This window comes from Tursiops truncatus, chromosome 11 (genome assembly GCF_011762595.2).
Source record: "Tursiops truncatus isolate mTurTru1 chromosome 11, mTurTru1.mat.Y, whole genome shotgun sequence".
Lineage (NCBI taxonomy): Eukaryota > Metazoa > Chordata > Mammalia > Artiodactyla > Delphinidae > Tursiops > Tursiops truncatus.
The window spans coordinates 33,916,260-33,943,903 of NC_047044.1; the positions used below are offsets into that span (position 1 = coordinate 33,916,260).

General features: G+C 34.2%; 1 protein-coding gene across 2 annotated transcripts; it reads right to left on the reverse strand.

Moving 5' to 3' along the window:
- Positions 1–5,293: 5,293 nt before the first annotated feature.
- On the reverse strand, positions 5,294–27,311 carry ALX1 (ALX homeobox 1). 2 transcript variants are annotated; one of them, XM_073787966.1, is made up of 5 exons: positions 27,113–27,311; positions 26,568–26,720; positions 23,463–23,767; positions 20,322–20,450; positions 5,294–5,925 (listed from the first exon to the last, which is right to left on the reverse strand). In XM_073787966.1, exons 1-5 carry the CDS (start codon positions 27,225–27,227, stop codon positions 5,605–5,607), a joined length of 1,023 nt encoding a protein of 340 aa, XP_073644067.1. In that variant the 5' UTR covers positions 27,228–27,311; the 3' UTR covers positions 5,294–5,604. The 2 variants fall into 2 exon arrangements, with proteins under 2 accessions (XP_073644067.1, XP_033721522.1); XM_033865631.2 differs by lacking the exon at positions 27,113–27,311 and having other exon boundaries at positions 26,568–26,987.
- Between the last annotated feature and the right edge of the window lie 333 nt (positions 27,312–27,644).

Genomic DNA, 27,644 nt, shown 5'->3' on the forward strand with positions numbered 1-27,644 from the left:
AAGAAAAGGAAGAAAAAATTTAACATCAACTCAACAGGAGGAAAAATTAGAATCTGTAAAAAAAAGTATTTCCATTAAGTACTTTACAGACTACGAGAAAGTATTCTCAAATGCATATTTCAATTATTTTTTTTCATAGCTTTAAAGAAAGCATGTAGAATAAGAAGGCAGAAAGGGAGGTGTTGCACTTAGAAGCTCCTTATACTCTCTGACCATAACTTTGCTTATCTGTGAAATGGAGATGATGATAATACCCACTGTCACAAAATTGTGAAAGTCAGGGAAAATAAATGTGAAAGTGCCTTGTTAATTCAAAGCTTTATACAACTTTTTCAATTATCCAGAAAACTAAGGCTCAGAGAAATTGAATAACCTTCCTAAAACTTTAAAGCTAAAAAGTGGTGGAGCTAGATTCCTAAGGCCAAACTCTTGCCATGATGCTGCCCAAACCACTTGCCTCTTCCAAATGCCTAGCCCCCATCTACTGTGTCCTGGTTCCTCAGTGATCCTCATTAAAATGCCTCATTCATTCATTCAACAATGAATGCTCTGGGTCTGCCTGCCTTAAAAAGTCCTATTCTCTTTTAATCCTCCATTCTGCTAGTAAGAGATAAATAATCTGATAAATTATTAGGTACTCTATTATACTCCTTCCACAACATAGGACCATCCTCTAGGGTGAAAAATTATTTAATCTGGAGAAACGACTCTGGTGCATCAAAAGGGTTTCTTAATCCCTTTTGTGCCATAGACCCCTCTGGTAGTTTAGTGATCTTGTGAACTCCTTAGTAGATGTCTTTAATAAAATACATAGGCTTAAGAGGGAAACTAACTATATTAAAACACAGGTGTTCAGATATTTACAAAACTAATTTTAGGATGTAGTAGTATCTGTGAATCTTTATCGACAGATAACAAGATCTAGCAACAGAGCTAAAAATTACCCCAACTTTGTAGTAGTTTGAAACTATTGAAGCAGTCTGAAAACTGCCCTAATCAAGTGATAAGCTTGAATTATTTCAAGATATCTTTAATAACTCTAATAAATGTGATATGCAAATATCTGTTCTTTCTATTGGTGACAAAAGCACAGGTACTGCTAAAACTACTCAGATCTGTTGTCCATTCATAAATAAAACGCTATGTTTCATTCTAGGTGTTAGTGGAAACAAAGATCTAATTATTTTTCTATCTCAGTTTATGTATCCTCTGAGTTCTATCCAGAGATACACCCTCCTATACCCACTCTCCCTACATTATGAACTCTGCTGTAGTGATATGGAGAGATTTTGAGCATTTGAATCTTTTCATCTTCCCTAACTGGACTGTGTAAGTAACCTGTAGGGGGCTCCTTTTGCCTTCTACTGAAAATTTATGTTTTGACAATGCTGGTAACTGTTCTGAATTATTGTCTTAAGTCTTTAAAGTGTATGTCAAGGTAAATAGATTTAAAAAATTACAAGTATATATTATGTGAAGATGCATGAAAACCTTCAGTATGCAGTATCTCTTTTTCTAAAGTCAGACATGCTATAAAATAGTGTCATGATGAAATACTCAAGTCATTTATTTGTCCCTTGAACTTAGAAAACTGCATAGTGGTATACAACTCTCAGACTAAGAAGAAAAAAACTTCTGTTAATCCTCTACTATTTTATGCAGTAAAATTGAAGAATTAGCTAGGCCCTGCCCTGAAGCCTTGCTCACCGTTTTTGCAACATATTTCCAGGATAAATGACGGCAGTATGTTTATTTAAAAAGTAGAGTTATTAAAATAAAACAAAATCCCGTTTTAGCATTTACTATACGCTATGAAACCAATATCGCATTTAATCTGTTTTTGAGGTTCCGTGCCATAAATGCTGACTCTACTACTGTTAGGTATTTCACTTATGATCTTGCTTTCATTTGTATCATTACTGCCTGGCTTGTATAAAATATATGCAATATATGCTAAGAACAAAAGTACTATTTAATACATATCATTCTATTAGATTCCCTCACAAAAAGTCATACTTTCTTCAATGCAAAATATGAATAGCTATAAGGAAATAATGTCTGTTTGAATTTTAGATGACTAACTTCTTAAAGTAGAAATGGCTTAAAGTTAGCAATTATATTTTAAATAATAAACATACATCTTTATATTCTAAAAAGAGAAGTCAATCCAAGTAGAATTTTAAAAATAAGATCATTCCCATATTTCTTCTAAAATATTTGGCAGCAAAAGTGGTCTTTTTTTAATGAAAAATATATATCTAACATAATCACTCATCATTTACAATACTATTTGATTTAAATGTTGAAAGACAAAAGTTAGGGTCACTGGTAAGTTTAGAAAATTACTTGAAAATTTCAAACAGCTTATGCAAACACTGTAGTTGATCTTTTCACTTCTTATTTCTCACCAAGGCATTGTTTAGTTGCTGATAAACTAAAACTACAACATTATATATAAAACAGCATTATATAAAACACAGGGAGATGATGTATGAATTGTACCATGGAAGTCAAATAAGCGTCCGGAATTTGAGATGAAAAAGTAAAGACTGTGTTTTGTAAAAACTGTGTTAAGTGCATTGGTCTGCCCCTCACCCCTTCCTTGGAGGTAAAAAAAATCAACAGCCAATTGAAACGATGAAACTAATACACTCCAGTAATTTATACGCACAATTTCATGAGTTTCCTCAAGGTTATATAGGTTAAGTAACTCTGTTATTCTTTTAAGATATGTTGTCAGGACTGAGGGCAAAGATTACAGTGGCTTTATTTCTCTGCTTTCATAAAACGTTACATAAGAAGAAAATAATCAGTATTTAATGTCCATAAATAAATATTTTCAGAATTTCACAAACCATTTTCTGAAATTTAATTTTATGTTTATGAAAGAAACTGCATACTTTAGCTAATACTCCATTAAATTTCTTTCTTATCATAAGGTCGAAACCTTAACCAACTCACTCAGGAAGAAAAAGAGTATAAGAATCATCTATTAAACCATCTGTGCAAGAGAAGTGTGGAAGGGGCAAATAGAGGATGAAATTGTTACAGGAACAAATGTCCAAGTGGATCAACTACTTAATGAACCAAAATACCCAGTTTCAATACTGTCAATAATGAACCAAAATAAAAGTAAACGAAATGCTCCTTAGTTTTTCCTTTAAGTAGGTACATTCAACATTTTTGTGAGTGTTACGAATTCTAGTATATAAAACTTGTTAACCTAAGTTCAGAAAGAGCAAGAGAAAATTCAGGAAGTGCATCTATGCACTTTTTGTTTTAGCTTTATCTTATCCTACTACATCAGAAGTTCATTTTTGTTATATTTTAGTCACTTAAATGTGTAATAAAATTTTCAGCCAATAAAAACAAAGGTCAGAATGTTAACACAAGAAAATTCATGCAATTCTTACTACCTTCATAAAATGAGAAGCACGGTTGAGGGTGCAAACTTTAGGCATGTGTCTGTCCAGGAAGACTGTGAACTCATCAAGGGCAAGAACCATGGTTCCATTAGTTTTTTTATTATCCCAAATAGTACTTCACACACTGTAGGTGTCAAAAAAAAACAAATGTGCTGATTGAATTAAATTTATACAAAGCATTGAAGACGTAGAACTTCAATTAAAAAGATGTTATTTACACTGAAAAGAATTGAGTTACAGAAGCTCCAACTAATTATTAGAATTAATGAGGAAAACATTTAGAGAAGGAAAAAAAAAGGAAGTGAAATTCAAACTTGATTCAAAAATGAGTTTTGTCTCTCATTTTAAAAATATAAGTTATTAGGCAAGGGACACTAAAATTTCAATTATGAAAGCAGAAGAAAATGAACATGGATACCACTGATTGGGGAAATTTTTGAAAAAAAAAATCTCACATTTTAGTTCTAAGTTTTAGTTCACAAATTCCTACTGACCAGATATATGTGTGTATTAAAGAAGTCATTCTCTTCTAAAACATGAAGGATATTTAACAGCTGCCTAAACAATCCTTTGACAAAAGCTCCTGCATGTAAGCATAGTTCTCAGGGCCAAAGTGGAACAAGTTTGTCTTGGGAACAAAACGAAAAAGAGAGAACACAAAAGTAATAAAGAACAGAGTTATTATGAAGTCAAAGAATGTTTGTTTAGGACATCACTCATCTCCATCATCTGCTTGATTTAAAATTTTATTACAGAAGATGTCTAACTGCCGTAAATATTTTCCCACTAGAAACAGACACTTACTGGATTTAAGTACTTTCTCTGAAATTTAGTTTTAAAAATTCATTTATTCTTGCCCTTCAGCCTTTAGGGCTTCCAAGCATATCCCTAAAGGTTGTAGGAACCACAAGGAAGATTCTAAGTGAGTACAAAGAGCAGATCGTGCTCTGATCCAAGCCATGGAAGCCATCTTCATTTCAATTAATTTACTTTGCCTTTATGAACTTAAGAGTCTTTCAAGGAGGTTGACATTTCACTCATCTGAAAAAGCCTGGAATGTGACAGGGGAAAGGGAGGAGAAGTAAATCAAAGGGGTTAGCAATTTTCCAGATGCAATGTATTTTTCTTCTCTTCTTTTCCACCAGAAATTTTAGAGAGCCTTCTGACATTTTAATTCCCTGTGCAAAACCACAGTAGCAAAAAATGCTTACAGCTTCTATGTCAAAAAACAAACACACACACGTGCACTTGCACATACTCATGAAATAAGTACAGATTCCAACTGCTGCTCCTTTAACTGAAAATATTTCTTTGAGTGTATTTATTAGATGTTTGTGTGTACAGTTTAATTGACAATTTTAGTTTAAAAGCAACAGCGGGTTTTGTAACTTTCTTTTTCTCTTGTGTGTGATAATTAATTGCTGAGTCCGTGCTGGCTTTTTCATTAAAAAGATGGCATTTATACAAACTGTTCTTGTGACTGTATTTTAAATCACACCAGGATATTTCAGTTATCACCTTTAGCCACATGGTTTCAGGAAACGATGCCCGAATATTTCATGCAAATGCTGGTCATTTCCGAAGAGTCCTTTTTTTCACGGAGTGGAAATTCACCAAAACACGTAGAGGTAAAAAAATCTTCAAGGCCTGTAGATAAATTCTCAGCAACGGAGGATATGCCCATTGTGTCTTGGAGCCAGAGAGGGAGAAACGCCAGTTAACTCCCCCAAACACCCTGCTTCAATATTTACCTGACAGCTTTGGTATCTTGACATTTTCCCCAGTGCATTTCCTCCTTTTTCAGGTATTATTTTACAAGGGATTTCTTGTTATACAGAACTAACATAAATCAATCTATAACAGAGGAATTTGTTTAATACATTTATTCTTTTCAGAAGCTGCATGATCATATTTCATTGACTCGTACAATAGAAAAAAAATCTTACTACTAAAACAGAGTTTGTGGAGACGGGTGCATGGTAAACCTATTTAGTCTTTTCAGAGGTTCATTCTTAGATTTTAATGTTAAATAATAACAACTATTCATTTAAGCTGGTCTCACTGTATATCTTGACCTTTAGCAATTCCACACACAGCAGCTTATTGTGGTATCCTTTAAATATGAGAAATAAGAATGTTTTACTTTGCCATTAAGAGAAAAAGAAAAGAGTACTGTATGTTACATGGCCCATGAAATATTGGCAGTGTGCTCCTTGGCTTTCATTCGAAGAACTGCGATACTGGAGGACCTCCTTTCAAACTCTGGCTTTGTTTCAAATGCATGTCCATTGGTAGCCCCGGTAAGAAGAGAGTCAGTGAAAAAATTGTTGAGGGGCACATGGCTGAACTGGTTCTGGTGGTTTGAAAACCCTGTGTAACTGGAATCTGTCCGAGGCGAGTGAGAGTAAGGTGTCATACAGGAGGAAGTGTCACGTGGCAACATGCATGAAGTGACCACAGAACCACCACTTGCATTTCCTGCCCACAGATTGTTCTGAATCTGGAATATATAAAACAACAAATATTACATTTACACGTTCTCACTTTTGTTCCCTTACTTTTGTGAAACTGTATTTACGAAGTTTTGTTAGTTGTTCATTTTTTTGTTAGTTGTTCAGTTGTTTGCTCCTGTTGGGTGGTCTGTAATTTCATTCTGAGTACATCAAGCAATTACTGAAAAATAGTTATTTGAAAGATTCTTCTAGTTTGTTATACTGGAATGGATCACCAAAACCCACATATTTGACCACATAAAATACTCTCAAAACATGTCAATCTCGAGTATTCTTTTTATAGTCATGATTTTTAAAATGAAATCTGGAAGATTTAGTCATGATTCCTGACCAATTCATGTGCTTAGAAAAGTGGTTAAGAATATGGTTTGAAGTTTAAATATAGTTTTCATCTTTCTAAACAAAATTACACAATTGCGTTTGTTTTTTTAAATTCCACATCTGGACTCTTGATGTGGTAGTTTGTGCTGGAAACCAATGCTGATACGAGGCTGTTTGTTCTTCAGAGATATTTTTGATCAAACTCATTTTGGAAAATGTTCACTGTTTCATTGTTTTTCATATCCTATAGTCTTGAATACATAGCTCTGTGAAAAGGACAATTATACACATATTTTAAACATTTATTCTATGATTTATATATGATATACTGAGGTTGCAGCATAAGTATGACATGTAGAACAGATTTAGAATTCTAAAACTTGACTATTACCCAATAATGAAAGCACAATTGAGAAAAATATGCAAGTGTTAGCAAAAAATATCATATGAATACAAATAAAGTACTAGATAACATCTTATATAAGATTGAAAACTGGGTTATCATTTGTGCCCAAGAAATTCACATCTCATCTCATTAAATCTCTACAGGAAACATTTCAGTGCAATATTATCAGCAAATACAAATTTCTCTAAAGTTACTAGCATGTAAAAGAAACATTAAGTAGAATTTGTATACTATGAATTCTAAATAGGAGGTATATTAAACTAGCTATTTAAAGAAGGGCAAAACAAAAGTGATCACATGCATGACTGAGAAGCACAGAGAAAATCCTGATAAACGGCAGGAGCTGGGAAAAAAGGAAGATGTTGCTTGGTATAGCATGGCAGAGAGATGCAGCCTTAGAAAACGAAATTTAAAAATTATATGCCTTATACAGTATTATTACAATAGATTTAGACTAGAACACAACAACAATAAATATGTTTATCCCATGTGACTTTCTTTTCTCTTTTAAAATCATAATTAGAATGGAATCATCAATTATTTCCACACGTATACAAGAACTGTTTTCTCATATTTATTTTTACATAGAAATTTCAGTCTGCTACATATAGCCTCTGCTATAGTCTTACAACACCCATATAGCCTCTGCTATAGTCTTACAACACTGCTACATACAGCCTCTGCTATAGTCTTACAACAAGCTGAAGCCATATTTTTTAAGACAACTTATTTTCAATTAATAGCCAAAAATATGCTGATGAAACTTCTAGATTACACTGTAGAGATGTTACTCTGTCACTTAGAAAGGATCACAACCAGTTCTAAACTGAACAACAAATATTATCCCTTAGGTGGTGCTTCAGCGGTTGGCAAGATGCTCATTTTAGTATTGTTTAATAGTTCTTTATATAAATATTTTCTAAGCTGCTTTAAATATGTCAAATCTGTGAGAGATACCTATAGACATCTAGCTAGCTATCTAGCTAGCTGTCCATCACGATTTGCATACATTATCAATCCTTAAATCGTCATGGGCTATGCTGTTTTAATTTTGGCTCATTCTAGTATATGTCTCCCACTTTAGCCAAAGTATGATGATTGGTGCCAGTGACTGCTGAGTTATGTATCTCAAACCAACAGGAGGGGCTGTTAATGTCATTAGTCTGTCAAACTAGCTCTTCTAACTTGATCTGGGTGATTTTCCTCTGACATTCAATCAAACATTGTGCTACACTGCAAAAACCACAGTCATATGTCTGACAAAAGGGCTTTCAGGAAATGAAAGTGAACTTGCTTGCTTACTTTTGAAAAAATAAATGCAAGGCAAGATAGTGGTGGAGAAAGATTATTTACATTTTATGTTTGTTGAAGGATCCCTCAACTTATACACAGTGTTGCTAGAATTTATTATTAAAATCATCTACTTGTATTCCAAATGCATAGAAATATATTTAACAACTCAGTCAAAAAGAAAAAATAAGGAGAGTAAAAGCAAGGAAGGAAATCTATGAATTTAAATTTAAAATATTTTTCCCCTGAAAGGATTAACAGTAATCTATGTATAAAATGAAAAGAAATTCTCCACTTTCCACGACATGAGCAAATATTGTTATTTTGATCAAAACTTCTTACCTGAACATGATCAAGCAAGTTAAATGAGTTACTTTTCATGAAATACAACATATAGAAATGTCTTCTGAACAGAACAGATTAATAAAGCAATTTACAAACAGCAATACTTTAGTTGGACTTGAGGGGATACCCAAATATTCTCATGGGTAGTGATGCTGTCACATGCTTTTACTGCTATGCCCTGTTTCCATGATCTCTATCACCCCTCTCTTCCCAGCCTTTCTTTGATTTTCAAATTTCTGGCATGTTTTCATTAGACTTTGGGGATCTAGTTGGTTTCTATATTAAAGTTAGATGCAAATCATAAAAAATAATATCCCCAGTGAACTGAGGTTTTGCTTCCTCTGAAGCATTCCCTCTGGATGTTTAAAACATCTGATGATGACGATCAAGATCACGCTCATGATAGCTAACAGTTATCAATTAATTACCATTTGTCAAGCATTATGTTAAAAGCATGATGAAGACTTCTAATCGTTTTGACATCGGAAAAGGTATGTGCTTTTACTATCCCCATTTCGTAAAAGGTACAACTATAGAACAAAGAGTTTAAGAATCTCACCCAAGATGGCATAACTGCAATGGCAGAGGTCAAATCTGAACCCAAGAAATCTTATAAATGCTACAATGACATAAAAACTAGTCTTATGACTTGAAATTGTTATTTACTTATTAATAACCCTAAGTTTCGGGTTGTTCATAGACTCCACTTTCTGAAAGCAAAATTCCCAATGATCACTCACAACCGTTTTCTCATCCCCAGGCCTAACACAGCATATGAAAAACCCTTTATATACATTTATTAAATAATGGAAAAATCTCCAAGAATATGAAATTTGGACTGATCCATCTTGCAGATGTAATCAAAGCTTTATGGACAATTTATGCTAATATATCTAAATTTTTTTTCCTGATTTGAATGCTAGAATCACCATACTACACAATCTTAACAGAAATCATGAAAATTACAAAGCTGGACCCTGTTGACTATATTTCCCTAGGCAGCTTTTTGGTTTTTTTTTTCTGTTAAACACTTACTATCCACCACAGATGTATCTTCCTGGAGATTCTGATTCATTAAGCAGGGGGTGTGGCCGAGGGGATTTGTACTAAAATAATGGCAATAGTAATACACACAAGCAATTCCTAAAATCACCTAGGATCAGGAAACGCTATTGAAGTCCAGCTTCTTTCCAAATGCAAAAAACCCTTGTACATTTTCAATTATGTTCGATTCCTGTGATAAGAAGCTCACCCTGTTTAAAAAACATTCCATTCCCTTTTGGAGAGCTCTGTAAAAAAGTGACTGTTATCTTTCTCCTCTATCTATCTCTTCTATGTCTGTCCCTTAAAATGATACAGAATAAGTAGCATCCTTCTTACATGGGAAAACCTTCAAATATCATCAGGTGACTATTATACAATCACAAGTCTCTTTCCTCTAAGGATTCCTCATATGACATGATTTCCAGACGGTATCATTCCAGTCACGTTCCTCTGGATATGCTAGAGGTTGTCAACACCCTTCACCCTTATTAACATCCAGCACTGACAACAGAATATAATCTAGATGTCGTCTGATCACCGTAGGGATAACCCAGCAGGTATCATCTTTGTTCTAGATCATCTACTTCTGTTAATATTTGAAGGCGATATTTGATTGAACAACAAAGTCGTTTGAGCTTGTGGTTTAATAAATCTACTGCTGTCCAAGTGGGCTCGTTCTATGCCTCCTCCATCCCTCCACCAATCCTATTCTTGTAAGTGATCATTTTAAAATGATGCGCTAGAATCGACACATATTGTCTAAAACTGCGTATATATTTGTCCACAGAGAAGTCATACAAAAATCTTACTCTCTGACTTATTAAAAATACTGTATTTGCTGTTAAATTTTGGAATGAAAGAATGCACTTTTTTCTAAATAAGATCACTACTTTTCTTTTTTTTTAGACTAGTTTTAGACTAGTTCACTGACACCAAATAATTTTTTTGTAGGCTTCTAACTGTATAATATTCAAGGGCTTTACAACCAGGAACAGCATTACTGAATCATGTCCACATCCTTTTTTCACGTGTGCTTAAAAAAAAAAAGAAAAGAAAAATGAGAAAAAAAGACTGCTTGCCTTTCCATTTTTTCTTCTTTGTGTTTAAAAGGAGTGGATAATCTAAAAATATTCAATGTTTTAATGCGGTTCACAGCATTTTTTAAAGTTCTGATGGTATGTTCAAAGCACTGTCCAGGGAACTTAGCCAACTACTTCCCATTAGCATGAATGGAAGTTCAGCTGACTTAGAACTCTCCACTTTGAACGTCTGCCCCTTAATGTTTTTCTAATCACGTAAAAACTTAATTATTCCATAACTTTGAATTTTGGAGGAAAGTTGATTTTTTTGTCTCTTTCCAAACAAATCAAATTCATTTAACATTCACTTTCCTTTCAAGGAATTAAAAGCAATGGCTAGGAAGGAGAGGGGTGATATATAAGAATACACATATATATTAAGAGTTCTTCACTGTGGATCTATATATGTCATGAATTGAATAGGGTAAATCATGGATAGGAAATTATAAATTTCATTTACCTTCATCATGGAAACTTGATACAGACATATTCTTTATATAACCAAAACTGTAAAGAAAATTTTAGTATGCTAAATTTGGTGTATATTTCTAATATATTTGCTGATTTTATTGTAGTGGGGAATTTTTCATACTTTTAAAAAACCTTTTAATGTAAGTTTATTAGTCTTTCCCTTAGTTGTAAAGTAGCATGATGTGTAAAAAAAAGCAAATAGTTTCCTGATTTATATACTCTATATCCTACTGTTAGTGGTATTTATTGAGACACTAGCCAATGGAATTTAATCTGGATTTAATAGAAATACTGAAAAATGTGAGCATATATGAGTAATAACTGTTCCTTAATTTTAGAGCATCTCTAAAACCAACTATTTTTCTACTAAAACAAGTTTATTTAACCTTACTCCTCTACATATACACTGTTTCTACCAGCCACCAACATCTACATGTACACACGTACATAGACACACACACACATCACGATACACATATTATCCTATCCTCACACTACCCTCACATCACAGCCCCAACACTTCCCTGAGGGAGTTAAAAGGTTGCTATAAAAAGACAGAGATCAGGGATTCACAAAGAGGTATTTGTGATGATGTTATAGCAATAGCTTCTTTGCATTAAAATCTGAAAGTTGACTTTGGTTTTTCCTGTTTGACAGAATGTTTACATTTATTGACTACTCTGAATATTATTGAATACTTACTATATAGATTTATTACCACATTATCACTATATAATTTAATTTACCTGATTTCTTATATGGTCTCTTTTAAGAATGAAAACATCACTGTTTACAAAAGCAGTTCAATTTTTTAAGAGACCATTACATTCTTTATTAGCATATCTGTTCCTTTAAAATTTAGAGGGATAAAATATTAAAAGAATCATATGCTTAGTAACTTGCAGATATTTTTAGCTGTTGTCTAAACTTAGGGTCCCATTAACTTTTCTAGTAACTACATCAGTAAGCTGCTGGCAGGGAGAAGGGGTATAAGTGTTTTTCTAAATAGTGAATTTGCTACCAGTGAATAACACACACTGAGACTTTGTGCATCTGGAAAAAAAAAAAAAAATCCCAACTTGAATTAATTACGCAGTGAAAAGATCAATCTGAGCAAGTTTAGGTACTACCTGAGATAGAAATGAGGGTATGTTTTCATCAGTGCCCTCTTATTAGTGGAATTGTAATGAAAAAAATTTAAGATAATATACAAATACTAAGATTTGGGGGGAATCAATTTACATTTCAAAAATTCCAAAAATATATGTTTTCAGCACATGGTACTATTAAGTTGAAGGGATTAGAAATTATTTATTCATCAGAAAAGGACCACATGTTAAGTATTCATTGCTACTTTGAGTTCTTAAATAAAATTTCATCTTAGAAATGTATACAGGGATTTTAAACAAGAAAGAATGCCTTTTCTGTTAAAAAAAATCACTACTAGATATAATAGTCATATGATATTAATGAACTGAGAAGAAAACTGCTATATAGAAAAAATAAAAGTATATATCTCATTAGTGCAAAAATTAAAAGCACTAAGTCTCATGAGAAATGTTAATGTCTGAAAATTTTAAGAATGATACCATATAAAGGTATTTAAATTTTGTATTATTCGAATAATATTTGAAATATGCTCCAAGTCAAAGACAGAGGAAGCATTAAGAACATTTCTCGTTTCCTTTAGTGTTGAATGTGTTCTCAAATTTTGTATTAATTGTGATCATTTTTAAAAAAAGATTCATAGAAAATCTCACCCTACATGCCTAAAATGAAACTTTTCAAATCAACTCACTTAAGGAGAGAATAAAATCAAAGCACCTAGCATTTGCTATTTTTTTAATAATTATCCAGCAACAATTATCATATGAAGTATTTTCCAACTATTTGTCACCTTATTTTTCATGTATTTTAATACATGCATGGTAACTATTGCTGATTCATTTTTAATGACAATTCATCTATTAAAAATTTACAATTATAAGAAAAAAATTATAATATAAATTAAGTTTTCTTTGTGAATTATTAACTTAAAATGTAAATCAAATATGCAAACACTTGAAGTATTTACACAGTATATTTTTAATCTTAGAGAGTCCCACATGGTGTCATGTACGAGATTTGAATTTATTCTTAAAATCGCGAGTAAAGTTATCAATTATATTCATCTTGTATTTGTGTTAACTATAATTTGAATTTTATTTTTGTGATTTCTAATTCAACTGTGCATTTGCACAAAGATTTTTTTCTATTTAACGCTCCATAATTTAAAAGAAAAAAGAAAGCCCAAGACACATGTGGCCTAATAAATATGGCACACATAAAATTCTGGATTAAAGTATATCCTGAGGGTCACACTAACAATAATGGTTTGAACTGTAGGTTTTAATCCACAAGTCTGTTCTCATAGACTTCTCAGACTTTGATGCTTAATTTCCCCCTGGTTCTTCTCTATCCTCCTATAAGGTAGTTTTTATATGTATGAGCAACACTGGCACTTCTCAATAATTTATTTTCATATTTATTACTTATTTTGGTAACCTACTCAATTTATTGATTTATTCTTTCCTCTTAAAATATAAAATATGTATGACCAATTCAGTTAAATACAATGCTTTAACAGTGGTCACTTATTAAAAGCAAAAAAAAAAAAAAAAAAAAAAACAAACAGCTAAGTTATTACGACTATGTAAAGTCTTTAAATCACATTAAATTTGAATATTACATTAAAAAAAATAAATCTTTCATAGTCAACAACATGAATGCACTTTACTTTTTTTGGAGGATATTCTTTACCTCTTTAAAGAACCTGTACTTTCAACAAAATAAAAGAATTATTCACTGTCTGTGTCTAGCTGCACCTTTACCTGATACTAACAAAATCTACCTCCTACTACACGTAACTTAGTTTTAACATACACATGTATGTGAAATAGTCTTTATATGTGTTTATATAAAATATATATGCATATATTTAATTAAATTAGCAACTTTATCCATTGTAAAAATTATATTAATTTGAATAAATTATGTCCTTCTATAATATTAAATATTTGTGCTTATAATCAGTGAGAAATTGTACAATACCACTATGACCTGCTGACCTGATGCTGTTAACATTTTTGTCCCTCCATTCATCATGAGGGAAGTTTTATTGTATCACAATATATGACCATCTTATTGGTTGTTTGACAGCTATGAGACTGTTCATTACACAATGCACCAAGTATAGCTATATTATTAACATTTTTTAAAGACCTTGGGATCTTTGTTTACTTCAAATATCTGGGAAAAATAGAAATAATAGTGATAAAAATGTGATACTTTTTCTAAAGGTAAAAACTGCTCCAGAAAAAAACCAAAAAACAAACCTGCTCCAGATACCTTTAAATCACTAAACCACGGTGGTAAAAGAAAACAAGTTTCATATTCCTTATTTAGATTAAGCAAAGGTAAACATTAAGATTAGGACAGATACTTGTGAGAGAAGAAAGTAGGGTGCACAATATCTTCAAATCACTATTTTACAGAAACTTTAACATTTCCTTTTATTGTATAATAACAATGCTTGAAGTAGATTTGTTAAACTAGAAATATTACACAGCTTTCATCTGTTTTTTTAAATTACTCCAGTTACTACAAATTATCTATAACTTGAATCCAACTCTTGGTATGTTCAAACTCCAAGTGTCATATATTTATAAAGTCATCAATTAAACAACAGAAAGCAAAAATACTGCATGGGTCTTTTAGTGCATTTGGAATATATAGATTTAATTATGATTCTCAATATATACTAAGTAAAACCTCAATGAAAATTTTGGTGGGAAAATCTTCAACACTTTTTTCGAAATTTTTGATGAAAATATTTTCTTCATGAGAAAATAATTTTGGTGGATTAAGAATATACTCAAATTTTCCCAAAGCTACCATATTTGTTCATCCTAATTTAAAGAAGAAAGTGTATTTAACTGAATTTGATCTTTCTCTAGATCCCCAAATAGTAAATATACTCACAGATTGGATGAGCTTAAATGCTACAACATAAGGGAAAATTCAAACCACTTAGCTACCTCTCTACTGCAGAAAAAAATTAATAATGATTAATGGCTATCATAGAACCATGACTATTGAGCACTCATTATGTACTAGGCAATATCCTAAGAACTCTGCATAAACTATTTTGTTTAATCCTCACGAATAACATATGAACTTGTATCACCATTTTATAAATGAAGAGAAACGTTCCTAGAGGTTAATTTATTTGCCAAAGGTCTAAAAATCTATTAAGTGGCAGAGCCAGGATTTGAATCCACAACTCCCTAATTGTGCAGCCCACAGTCATACATGAATCCATGGCCCATCCCAAATCCCAGGATTTAGCTGCAAAGACTGTTTAGAAATCACTCTAATCCTCTCCATAACAGAAAAAGTATCATCATCATCATCTATACTACTAAGACCACCAACTCTAGCACCAACAATACCTCAATCTTACAAATAAAGACTCTGAAGATCAAGGAAGCCCGGAGACTTACCCAAAGTTACTCAGCTAGTAAATGATAAAGTTAGTGTACTTTTAATCCAAACTAAACCTAATGGCATGAAATTAGCTCTTCTTTAAGAATGAAGGCTGCTATAAACTCCTAGAAAATGTTTATAACTTAAGAGAAAATATTTTATTCACTAAAATTAATTATTTTAAAAATGCTTTGGTTTTGGGTTTCCCTGGTGGCACAGTGGTTGAAAGTCCGCCTGCCGATGCAGGGGACACGGGTTTGTGCCCCGGTCTGGGAAGATCCCACATGCCGCAGAGCGGCTGTGCCCCTGAGCCATGGCCGCTGAGCCTGCGTGTCCAGAGCCTGTGCTCCGCAATGGGAGAGGCCACACCAGTGAGAGGCCCGCGTACCGGAAAAAAAAAAAATGCTTTGGTTTTGATAAATTAGAAACAAGTTAGAATCTAATGTTGATAGATATGTGCTTGCTTCTTAAACTCAAGGACAAAATTATGTAGGTCTCTAATTGGTTTGGTTTTCTGGGTCTAGTTTGCATCAAGAAGTGTTTGCAGAATTTGTAATATCTAGTTTGTAATCTGTCCACAAAGCAGGAGATTTTGTCTGGATCATTTGTATAACCTCTGTGCCTAAAACAATACCTGGCATACATTTGTTTGATAAAATGCAAACAACTCTGCAAGAAAAACAAATTAAGCTGCAAGGGGTCTACAAAATCTTTCTAGTCTATTCTTTTCAAAGAGGAAAAGTTAATTGCTTAAGACCACAGAGCTGGTTAATATCAGAGATTCAGAAACCATCTGTTTTATTAAAAATAGACTAGTTTTTGTTTTATAATGTACTCCTGAATAGTGAAGTGAACCAGTACTTTTTTTCACATCTATTCAGTGTATACATAATTTGCTTAATACTGTGGTGATACAAATGTGAATAAGAACTGAATCATCTTTTAAATACTTTACATTCTAAATGTGTGGGAGACATTTTACACAATCCACCACAATGTCAATGAGAAAGTGATGCGCTGATTGAGGGAAAATTGAGAGGAGGCTTCATGGAAGAAATATGGTTTAGGTGAAGGGAAGGGAATTCAGGATAGAGGGAAACAGACTTAGCACAAGCAAGGAGACTCTTTTCTAAAATATCATGTGTTGGAGAATATCAAGTAATTTAATTTAGCTATACAGTGTTGACAAATGGCAACTGATATTGTGACCCAAAATAGAGCTTTAAAAACTAACAGCTTTTCACTACATCAAAATATACTACCTTTAGAGTACATTACTACTGACATCATAGCACTCACTTTCTTATTTGTTTGTTTGCTATCACATATGATGAGTAAGTTTAAGAAAAAGAATATCTTAAACAGTCTAAGAAGTATCTACATTTTTTAAATGTTTTATATTATTATTTTACAAATTTAAAAAATGAAAGCATTTTTCCTTACCAAAGTAATGCAATGCTTTAGGGTCAAAATTGAACTATTTCAACACCATGTTGGATTAGGGAGACTCCAACATAATGTTGCATAAAAAGCCTGGGACTCCTAAACTCAAGAAACTTGGGCTCAAATTCAATGAGTTAATGGCTATAAGAAGGAAGCCTGGCTTATAATAAGCCCTCAACTGGTAGTTACTATTTTTACTGTTACAGCTGTTGTTACTATAGTGTAATGAGGACCAGTGGAAACAAAGTATTTAGAACATTTTAGAAAATATTAATTACTATTCACAAATAAACATTATATGTTATATACATATACCTTTATGCTAGGTAAGATTATGATACACAGGCTTATTTTTATGAGCAGGCTTAAGGAGATCATTTTGTAAACCATTTCTGGTTTTGATGTATTTCTGTGTATGCTTTTGTTTCCCTGCCAAATTGCTAATTCTTTATTTCTGTCCTGCCGCCAACATTTTCTAGTTCCAACATTTTGTAATTAATAATTTTTTTTCTGTAATTAGTAACAGTAACCAAATTCAGTGTCTTACTGCATTGAGTTGGTTAGGCTCTATTTCAGTTCCTATTTTTCCCATTATAAACTTCTATTTTTAAGCCACATAATAAAAAAAAAATTTCCTTAGGCTGAGTCTTGAGAGACATGATTTTTGCATAATTATTTTTTTTCAAACAAACTAAAAAATGTCAACCATATATTTTTAAGTTAAAATGGAATTTTCCCCTGACTTTATCCAATACCTACAGTGGGGAGTGGGAGATGCTTGATTTCAGAATTTTTGGTAACCAAACATTAAATGACTTACCAATACAGAAAAGTAGTGTGGATTCATCAGTACTGATTTTTATCATTGTTAATGAATTGCACTGTCAAAATAACTTCAACATATGATCTCTGCATTCCCATACTTAAATTATGAGGTGGTGTAACCAATGTATATAAGTTATGGAGAAGCCACAAGAAGAATTAGTGCAAATTCTGTTATCTGTGAGGGGAATTTTTTTTTTAATTTATCCTTTGTTGGAGTGAAAAAGACTATCAAATGTACAATTTGATTTTACCATTTCCTTTCCTGCCTGAGCTACTAGGTGACCTCATTCTGCTAATCGTTAATGTCACAAGCTATGAGGCACAATAACATAGTAGCAAGATAATTTTAGGAAAAAAGGGTGACTAGTTATATTGTTATATTAAGCTTTTGTATAGAGCTTAATTGGTCCAGGCACTATTCTATATGTTTTATGATACACTAAAGAAGAAAGGGGGGTTAGAGATAAGGCAACCAAAAGCAAGGAGCAGAAAAGTGGCAAATAGAAATGGTAACAAGGAAAGGAATGAATATTGAAATAATAAGGTGAAAAAAAGACACATCACAGTCAAGTGTTGTGGGACATATCAGTAAGACTGTTTAAAGTCCATTTGAAAAGAGTTCATAATTTGTGACTTTATTATTTCTAAAGTCACCAACAGTCAAGTAGTTCAAAATTATATGCAGTATATGCCATCTCCGTTACTTTTTTAATTGTTATTTCACTGTTTGTGAGAACATTCTCTGCTCCCCTGAACTAAACTGCAATTTGAATAATGCAACTTAAGCTCCTTTGGTATTAGTTAATCATTCAATCATTCAAACATATTCCCTGGGAGAGACAGTCTATTGTGGGAATTAGGATCTTGCCCTTGAGAACTAGACTGGCTCTGCTCAAATCTGGGTTCACTACCACTAATGAAAGTGAGTAAATACCTCACCTCTCTGTGCCTCAGTTTCCTCATAAGAAAAATGGGAATAATCAACAACACCTACTACATAAGGTTGTGGTAAGGATTAAATGAGTTAATATATGGAACCTAGTTAGAACAGTGCCTGACAGTAAGGGCTACAGTCGTGTTAACAGCTAGGAAAATAGCAGTGCCTGATCTCACGGCACTTACAGCCTAGAGGACAAACATCCTCACAGCACTTTGTTTAGAACTCAACTAGGACACTCAAAATATTTGGTGAATAAAATTTCATTAGCCCTGTGATGTTAAGTAACCAGGAGTATACACATGCTTTTAAAATATGAGAAAATATAAAGGAGCTACTTTAAGATAAAATTTTTAAAGTGAAAGAAACAAGATTCTTCTTAAGGTAGGTATGGGCATTTATTCAAAAGGTACCCATAATGTTGGTCTTCTGGCAAACTGCAGTGGCAAGGCTTAGCTGTAACAGTCTTTTATAGACTAAGGAACCATTTGTGTGATCACAGACCAGTTTTTTTTACCTCATCTGGGTCTGGTTTCCTGACTTCTAAAATGAAGGAATTGAACTAGGTGATCTCTAAGGCTCTTGTTTGCATATAATATTACATTAATAAATTTGGTGGATTTATCTGGAGGAATGAAGTTCTCAAAATAGGGTTTTAAAAAATCATGAAAGGCACAAGAACAAAAAGATAGCATGAAATTAAAGGACTGAGTTCATGCTCACAGGGTATGAATTTACAGTTAAAGAAAACGAATACCCTTAAGTTTGGGCCTGAGATGATTTGTTTACTGGACTATCAAGGTATTCTACCAGCATATATGTTACATATTTGTTTTCAAAGTAGTCTGTTACAACGCATATCATTAAACAATCAGGAATGAAATAACAGATGGTTTAAAAGTTCCTTATAATACACATGTCCTTTATCATGTATCAAATACAATTTTGAATATTATAATTCAGTATTAGGAAAAAGTAATACCCAATTAGAAAGACAAAATTTATTTATGTGAATTACAAAGTATGAAAAACAACCCTCTCTAAATTAAAAGGAAAAATTATAGGAAAAAGAATTTCTAAATATTCTTTGAAATGAGATGAGAGCTCCCATTATAAAAGAAGTCTTTCTTAACATGATACATTCAAAAAATTATGTCCAGTACTAATTCTATATATGTTTTATGTCACAAAGGGCTAAATGTTTCCTTGAAACAATGAGCAAATTCAAAGCTGAAAAGACAACATAGTTTTAAGTGGAACTTAAAACTGAAAAAAAGATGGTTTTCAGTGAAAGTGAAGGTGTCACAGGCCACATGTGACACCAGGTTATGGTATGGTTCATAAAACAACAGCCACAGAGATAGCATGCCAAGCAATGCTTTATGTATTTTAAAAGTTAACAAAGGGAGTGAGTAGAGAAATTAAAAGACATACTACTGAATGATGCTACTTAAGTTGTTTCAATGTATACCAAAGAAGAGACCCTGAAATATTTTTAAATGAATGGTTCTAGAAAAATAAATTAAAATAAATAAATAAATATTTTAGTAAAATAAAAATCTAACAAACATGGAAACATTCTTTTGGAGATTAAAATTTTCATTCTTGGCTATTAGATATAATAAAGCTTATACTAGCCCTTTTAAGAATATACAAACCACACCTATGCCTCTCAGTGTTCTGTGCAGTTTACCATACCTGTGGATAGCTGTCAGTCCTTGGCAAAACTGATATGTCATAGGTGGCAGCAAAGTGGCTTTTAGCTTGCTGGATTTGGCCATAACGTTCTCTTTTTCTCCACTTGGCCCTTCGATTTTGAAACCAAACCTAATTTTTTAAAAAAGTAGAATTTTAGGCAAGGAATAGTTGATAATGCAAATATGATGTTCAAAGACTTCAAATTAGAAAGGTAAACCAGGTCAACATAATTACTAAAAAGGGAATTTTTTTATATTAGAAAAGGATCCACAAATTTTACTTTCTATTTTACCCTGACAAGTGCCATGTCCATGAGGCAATATAATTTAATACAAAGAGACAAGACATTTTCAAAAATTTATTTAATACATCTGAGCCTCTGTTTTTTCATTTACAGAAAATAAAAAAGAATTAGATTATATGACCGTGAAGATTCCTTGTATCTTCAAATTATCACAGATAATAATCCCTCTCTCAGAGAATGCTACAAGTCTGGAAGACATTCATAACTTTTTAGTTTGGGGCTATGTATACAACATTAACCCAGCCAATCTATAACCAAATTAATATCTGGGTCTGTCAAAACAATTGGCTCTTCTGGGTTGTACCCAGACTTAGAAAAACTTAGAAAAATGTAAACATAAAGATTATATCTAAAACATATGACATCAGCAGAAATATCATGATTATTTAGAAACAAAAACCATTAGGATTATATATTATATTGATTATGATAAAGACTTTGGGTAAAATGGTATCATCTGAAGCTGAACTATGGTTTTAAAATATACAAATTGTTTATTATGTAAATGACACCACTTACTTATTTTCTCTTATAGAAAATGCTCATAAAATCTTCAAAATCATTTATCCAATTTAAAAGACCTACGGGTAATGTAAATTAAAAAAGAAACAGGGCAGATATAATCAACTGTCAAGAAAGCCTGTGAGTTAGTACGGCCTCTACAGGGTCACTGAACTGCCTTCCAAATCTCTCTAATTAATTGCATAGATGAAATATCCATTATAACACCTATCTTCCTCAGAGGGTTAAATATTAACTAATTCACACTTGTAGCTTTCCAGAATCATCATTTTAATATTTTAAGGTATTAAAGCTCTCTTTAATACAGCTCTCTATACAGAAAATTATATTCAATATGTATAATTTGATATTCAATATGTATAATTTACATAAGCAGCTTTCAGGAAGCTCTTTAGTCTTTACAGAACTATATTCAGAATATAAAATACTTAGGAAAGAAGCTGGAAATGAAGTATAAAAATGTAAATTGTAAAAAGCCTTTCATTAAACTTTATTTGAAATTTTTACTCTTTTTCATATTCAATTCTAATCTGTTATATCTTTACCTTCACACTTATGGAGACATATTAATACTCAGTTTGGTGCGTAAACATGTATTGCAAATTTAAGATGGCACTTGGAAGAGTTTTCAGCAATTGAAAGAAGGCAAAGACAGCTACCTGTTCAGATGGTTTCTTAGAACACTGCTGGGAAGTGTGTATTATCCACTATATTCAGGGCTTAAGACAACATCAACAACAAAGCAAAACAGAACACACTTTCTTGCTCTCTCCACAGCAGGAGCATACTGAGGGAATTTAGTAATGAGGGCTTTTCTACTGAGAAAAAGACCTTGACAGTCTCCTTAAAATGGGTGCCAATTACCACTCTGATGTGAAAAGCAGAAAAGAGAACCATCTGAGTAAATTAGGTTCAGGCTGGCTCTCTGTGCATGTTCTTAGACAAAAATTAATCAGAACTTGCTGAAATGATAAGGGGAAAACATGCTTTGTGCACAGCTGATCACTGTGTGTGTGTAAACACATTTTTCTATGGTTACAAGTATAACTAATTTACATATATGAACACAAGACCAAAAAACACACATGTGGGGGGTTTGTGTTAACACTTGACAGTTCTAAAATTCTTCCTTAGCGTTGACTTTCTATACATTTACTTCCTGAACTAAGATAAAGTAACCATTTGTCTCCGCAAACTAAAGCAAAAATCTGCTGCTTGGTATTCCTGCACCACCAGATGTTGTCTTTACTGATGTATAAGGGCCTTACAATGGCTCAATCTTCAGGAGGAATACTATTACTCCACTCAGAAAAAATTTTTTATTTATTTCTCTATTCTAGTGGTTTATGGGAGTTTCAAAATTCAAATTATTTTATTTGGAGTAGTAAAAACACACACAAAGAAAAACGTTATTCTCCTGAATTATTGTTACTTAGGAACGAATAAAATATAGTTTCGAATATCAAGGCTAGTAAAAATAAAATACACTTAGGAGGTAGAATTTTACCCAGTATTTTAAAATTTTTTTCAAATTATTAAGAAATTTAGTATATTGAATCATCCAATTTTATAATTTGAATATAACATATAGATATAATTTAACTGAATTTATATATTTAAAAATTACTTTAAGATTATTATTCCTATTGCCTCTGCAAAAATCATATAAATTATCTAGATTTTTAAAATTATAATGGAAGGGCATGTACTGGCAATTCCTGGGGCGAGAAAATTGTAGATGAACTATATGATCTTTCTTTAATTATGTATAGTGAAAATAGTTTATGGTATACATAACAACTGGGAGTTTGTGAGACTGCTTCATTTTTCCTTGTTTTATTATAACCCCAACCTCAGTAAAATTATAGACGTATGGACCACTATACAAATAAGTTACCAATATAGGGTATCTAACCCCAAAAGAACTTCAACGGCTGATAAAATAGAAAAACAAAATACATAGATTACTAGATTGGATAGCTATGACTAGTTTTTTGTCCTTTAAAAATCACTTTTTGAAATCAGAAATTTGTTCATATTCTGTTCTTTTAAAATAATCATTAGTTTTTATGCCTATGTAATAATTCAAGTGTTCTTTTCTTTTATACTTGTGTGCAAGCTGTCAAATCCTTTGCAGGTAAAAAGTAACTTTAGTAGACTTACATGCTACACTTACATACTACCCCGTTCTACATCTTCAGTAGGAGAATCGGTTTCTTCCTTTGTAGTACAACACAACTATGGATCAAACACTATCCCCCCTCCAACTCCGCCCTCCAAACACACACACACCCAAGCCTTCATTTGGCTCCTACCTGGACCCTGGCCTCAGTCAGCTCAGTCCTCAGAGCAAGCTGTTCTCTGACGTATACATCCGGGTAATGGGTTTTCTGAAAGACCTTTTCCAGCTCCTCCAGCTGCAAGCTGGTAAAGGTGGTTCGGTGTCTCCGCTTCTTACTGCTGGATACGTTGCTGTCACATTTATCCCCAAGTTCATCCAGTTCTCCCTTCTCTGGCATCCCTTTCACGGGAGACATCCGGAGACTGTTACAGTTGTCCATAGCTCTATTTAGTTCGGTGTGAAGAGGCTGTCCTTCTACTTTAGTGATCCCATAGTTCACTGTACCCAAAGGGGGAAAACAACAGTTCTCAGGATTGCAAAACATGGATGAAGGACTTAAGTTGAAGTAATTTAGAGCATCAGGCAAGCGGTCCATTATGATTTATTGTGCCAGTATTAATTTGATCATCACATTATTAATTCACTTCGGGCAGGTTTAGAATCATCTAAAAATGTGTACATGGAACTCATATAATTTGTCAAAACACACAGTTCTATTTTCCAGGGTTAATGTAATGTTTATGCACATAATTTATAATCAAATTAAAAGACGCTCTAGTTCAAAAAAATCTAAGTGAGCCAAATTTAATATGTCTTATTTATTCACAGCAGACAAAAGTAAGCTACTTACATGGCTCAAAGAGGATATTTCAATTTTAAATACTATCCGTAAACCAAAATCCAAACTCTTTTCAAAAGTTATGTTTCTCCTCCACACAAAACCTATGGACTATAAAGATATGGTATTGTTTCCTACTGTATTTCCAATATTTCAACTGTATATCATGTCTGCATTTACATTTTTTATTTCAAAAAGCGACCTACTAAGTTAAAAAATGAATTTTCCATCAGTTTCTGTGTGTGTTTCCTACAGAAAATAATAAGATTTAGGTAGACTTCTTTAGCTTAAAAACTCATTTGCAGTTCTTTCTAAATTTGTCAAATTTATGCTTAATTCATGAAACATGTTTTAAGACAGAAAGCTTTACTCTTCCCTCTAGTAAAGCACGGAAATTAAAACATCTATTAAAAGATTACAAAGGATGTCATCTGGCATTCTGTTTAGGGGTGCTTTAATTTTAGTGATTTCCTCCAGATTTGAGTGCATGCTTGGCAGTATGATATAAAACGAAAATATATCATATGGTGCCATACACACACACACAAATGTAATGGAGGCACATAATGCCACGGGAAGCATTTTCTTAAGTCAGCCCTGCCACAACAATGATTTCCAATGAATTGTTATACTTTTTTCGTTTCTGTCTATCTTAAAATTCTCTCATGACGTATTTTTACAACTGCTTTAATCATCATACAAATGTATTGAACTCTAGTACCTAGGTAACTTAAATACGGAAGAGTATTTAGGCAAAAAAAGATGTGAGGTAAAACTAAACAGAAAGAAGAGCCTGGACATTAACAAACAATACGGTTTTGTCTCCGCGGGCAGAGTTAAATGGGGAACTGCGGTAATTAGGGATGGGGGAGGGGAAGCAGGCGTGAGGGTAAGGGCATCTCAGGAGAAAGACTTCCTAAATTTAGCGGACTGCTTGTTGCCTACATTTATCTTACTTAATACTTTCCTATTAAAATCCCTTCTAATAGTATGATGTTCTTTAAAAACTTGATAAAGTATCAAAAATCACCTATTTCTCTTCTTATTTTTGGAATCCCGACAATTTAAATAAAAATTATGATTGAGTCGTATCCAGCTGTCAACAGAGGACATTTCAGAACCATTTTTTAAAAAATCCTGTCCATAGAAATAACTTTATGTATACCTCTATAAATTTCAAAATAAAAATATTACAATGTGAAATACAGCAAGAAAGCCAAAACTTCAGTGTATTAAAATAAATTGTTTTTGCGTCTTCCTAAATAAATGACTGAGATTTAACTGATTTACTCTATTGTTTGCGCCTTTATTTTTTATTTGACCTTGCAAGTCAAAAGTTACTTGCAACGTTGAACAAAATAAGTAAAATATACGAGGCCGTTTTTTAAGCTTATTGCGTACTAGGTATTTAGAAAAGGAGCTTCTATGAGCCGGTGCCTTGCCAGATTTTGAACTACCATTAGAATAGGGGGCGGCAGGCTTGCTGTAAATATTTCACACTTATTTCGTTTGTTATTTTAAAACAACCCGCTCCTTACAGCTTAACTGTTGAATATATACAATGATAAGGAAAAGTCCTCTTGGAATTGTAAACTTGCTTTAGCTGTCGCGATCTAAAAAAAATAGGTTTGTATTGGGTTACAAGATAGAAAAGATAGATGGTTTGTTTTGATAACATTTTGACTTTGAGATACTTGGCCATCCAAAGTTAAAGATTTCATCCAGAAGCATTCCGAAAGTCTTCTGAGGTGACTTCTACGTGGAGTCAGAAAAATAGACAACGCAGAATTCGGGAGTGAGTGATTATATTGAAGATTCTTTGCCCGAAGCTATTTCAAGTGATTTGGCGTTTAACAAAAATGTATGTTGTTGTATCGCAAACCCAAAGAAGTAGAAATCACAGATCCCCACAAGCTAATCTAGTAACCCTCTAACTTCACAAAGAAAAATATCGTTGCGTCTTGAAAAGTAAAAAACATTTTTCACCTAAGTTTTCTTATTCGTGACGGTAGTGACGTCCTCTAACGAGCTGTGATGGATTTCAGCTCCTCCTGCCTGGGCAGCTCGGCGGGCTCGCAGAGGAAGCGCGCTGTCTTGACTCAATTACGCTCTATTTAGCGCCCTATCAGTTTACGGTGGGGTCCTGGATAGAGGGACTCCAGGACCCGTGGAGGACAGCGAAAGGAGAACCGCGCGGAAGTAACCGGGTGCGGGTTCCTTCCTTGGCTCTGCAGCAACCAAAACTCCGCTTCCTAAAATAAGCAGCGTTCCACTGCCTTCCTCCGCCCTCCAGCTCTCTCGCTCCCCCTCCCTCCCTCCCTCCCTTCCTTCCTCCCTTCCTTCCTTCCTTCCTTTTTTCCTTCCTTCTTCCTTCCTTTCCTCCCTCCCTGCCCCGACCACTCCCCGCACTCCGGATTTGCGGGTGGGCTTCCGCGACCCCGGCTGGAGCAGTGGACTCACCGCTGCCGTCCTGACAGGGCGAGGTCCTCTCCAGGCGCACGTGATGCTCGGCGCGGGGCAGGGGCCCGAAGGCCTGCACGCATTTGCCCGCCGACGCTTTGCTGTAAAAGGACTCATTGTCCAGCGTCTCCATAACGTGCTCCAACGCGCCTCCTGCGCCCATGTAAAAGTTACTGTTTTTACTCGGTGGGCTCTTGAGGGCAAACTTCTCGCTCAGAAACTCCATAATCCTGGAAAGCTGTCTCGGAGCTACTGGAGCTCGGAGGCTGGAGCGCGCTGGGGGAGGGAGCGAGGGGGCGGGAGGAGGGAGGGCCAGAGAGGAGCGAAGGGGAAGCAGGCGCTGCGGCGCGGGGAGCTGCCCGGCTCCGAGCCCTTTAAGACGTCCCGGCTGGAAAGGGGGCACCCGAAGTTGCTTTTATATCTTGAAACTCAGCTGGGCTCCTCGGGCAACCTCCCAGTTCTAATGAATATGAAAATAGGCAGGCGACTAACTCCACCCCGGACTCCCCTCCGCCCCCACCCCACCCCCATCTTCCCCCACTTACCCGGGAAGGGCGCGTCCAGGCCTAGGTTAGACAGACAGCTCCATTTCAGACAAATGCCATCAGGGATGAGGCCACGACACCCAGAAACACTGCCGTCGCGACAGTGGACTGGCATTTCGGAAGAGCTCGGTGAGATCGCAAAGCAGTTAACCCTCCACTCCCCGCTCTCTGCGCCCTCCCGGGCCGCCCGCCCGGCACCCGGTCCCCACCCCACCCCCACGCCGGCCACTCACTACCAGAAAGATTTAGAGGCGTCTTACGAACTTGAAAGGAAGTACTGCTCTAAAGGGCTTTTACTTCATCCGTAAATCGTTTATGTGGAAGATCCACATTGATCCGAAGCCCAAGAAGCCGGGTACGTTGGCAGCTATTAACTGGGATGGCCGTGGTAGAGGGGCCGCTTCTCCTTCCAATCCCGAGGAGCTCGGCGTCCGGGGGCTCTCGGCGCTCACGAACTCGTGGCCTTTTCTTTCTTTCTGGAATGCGGTGGCGTGTGGATGTGGTGGCAATGGGAGAGGAAAGCCGAGCAAGA

What these genes read in the sequence shown, in the direction of transcription:
- ALX1 (XM_073787966.1), bottom strand. Translation starts at nt 27,227, where the DNA reads ATGCCAGTCCACTGTCGCGACGGCAGTGTTTCTGGGTGTCGTGGCCTC. An exon ending in CCTGGACGCGCCCTTCCCGG is followed by an intron (nt 26,721 to 27,112) that starts GTAAGTGGGGGA and finishes ACATGGGCGCAG; the next exon opens with GAGGCGCGTTGGAGCACGTT. An exon ending in TGACTGAGGCCAGGGTCCAG is followed by an intron (nt 20,451 to 23,462) that starts GTAGGAGCCAAA and finishes TTAAAAAATTAG; the next exon opens with GTTTGGTTTCAAAATCGAAG.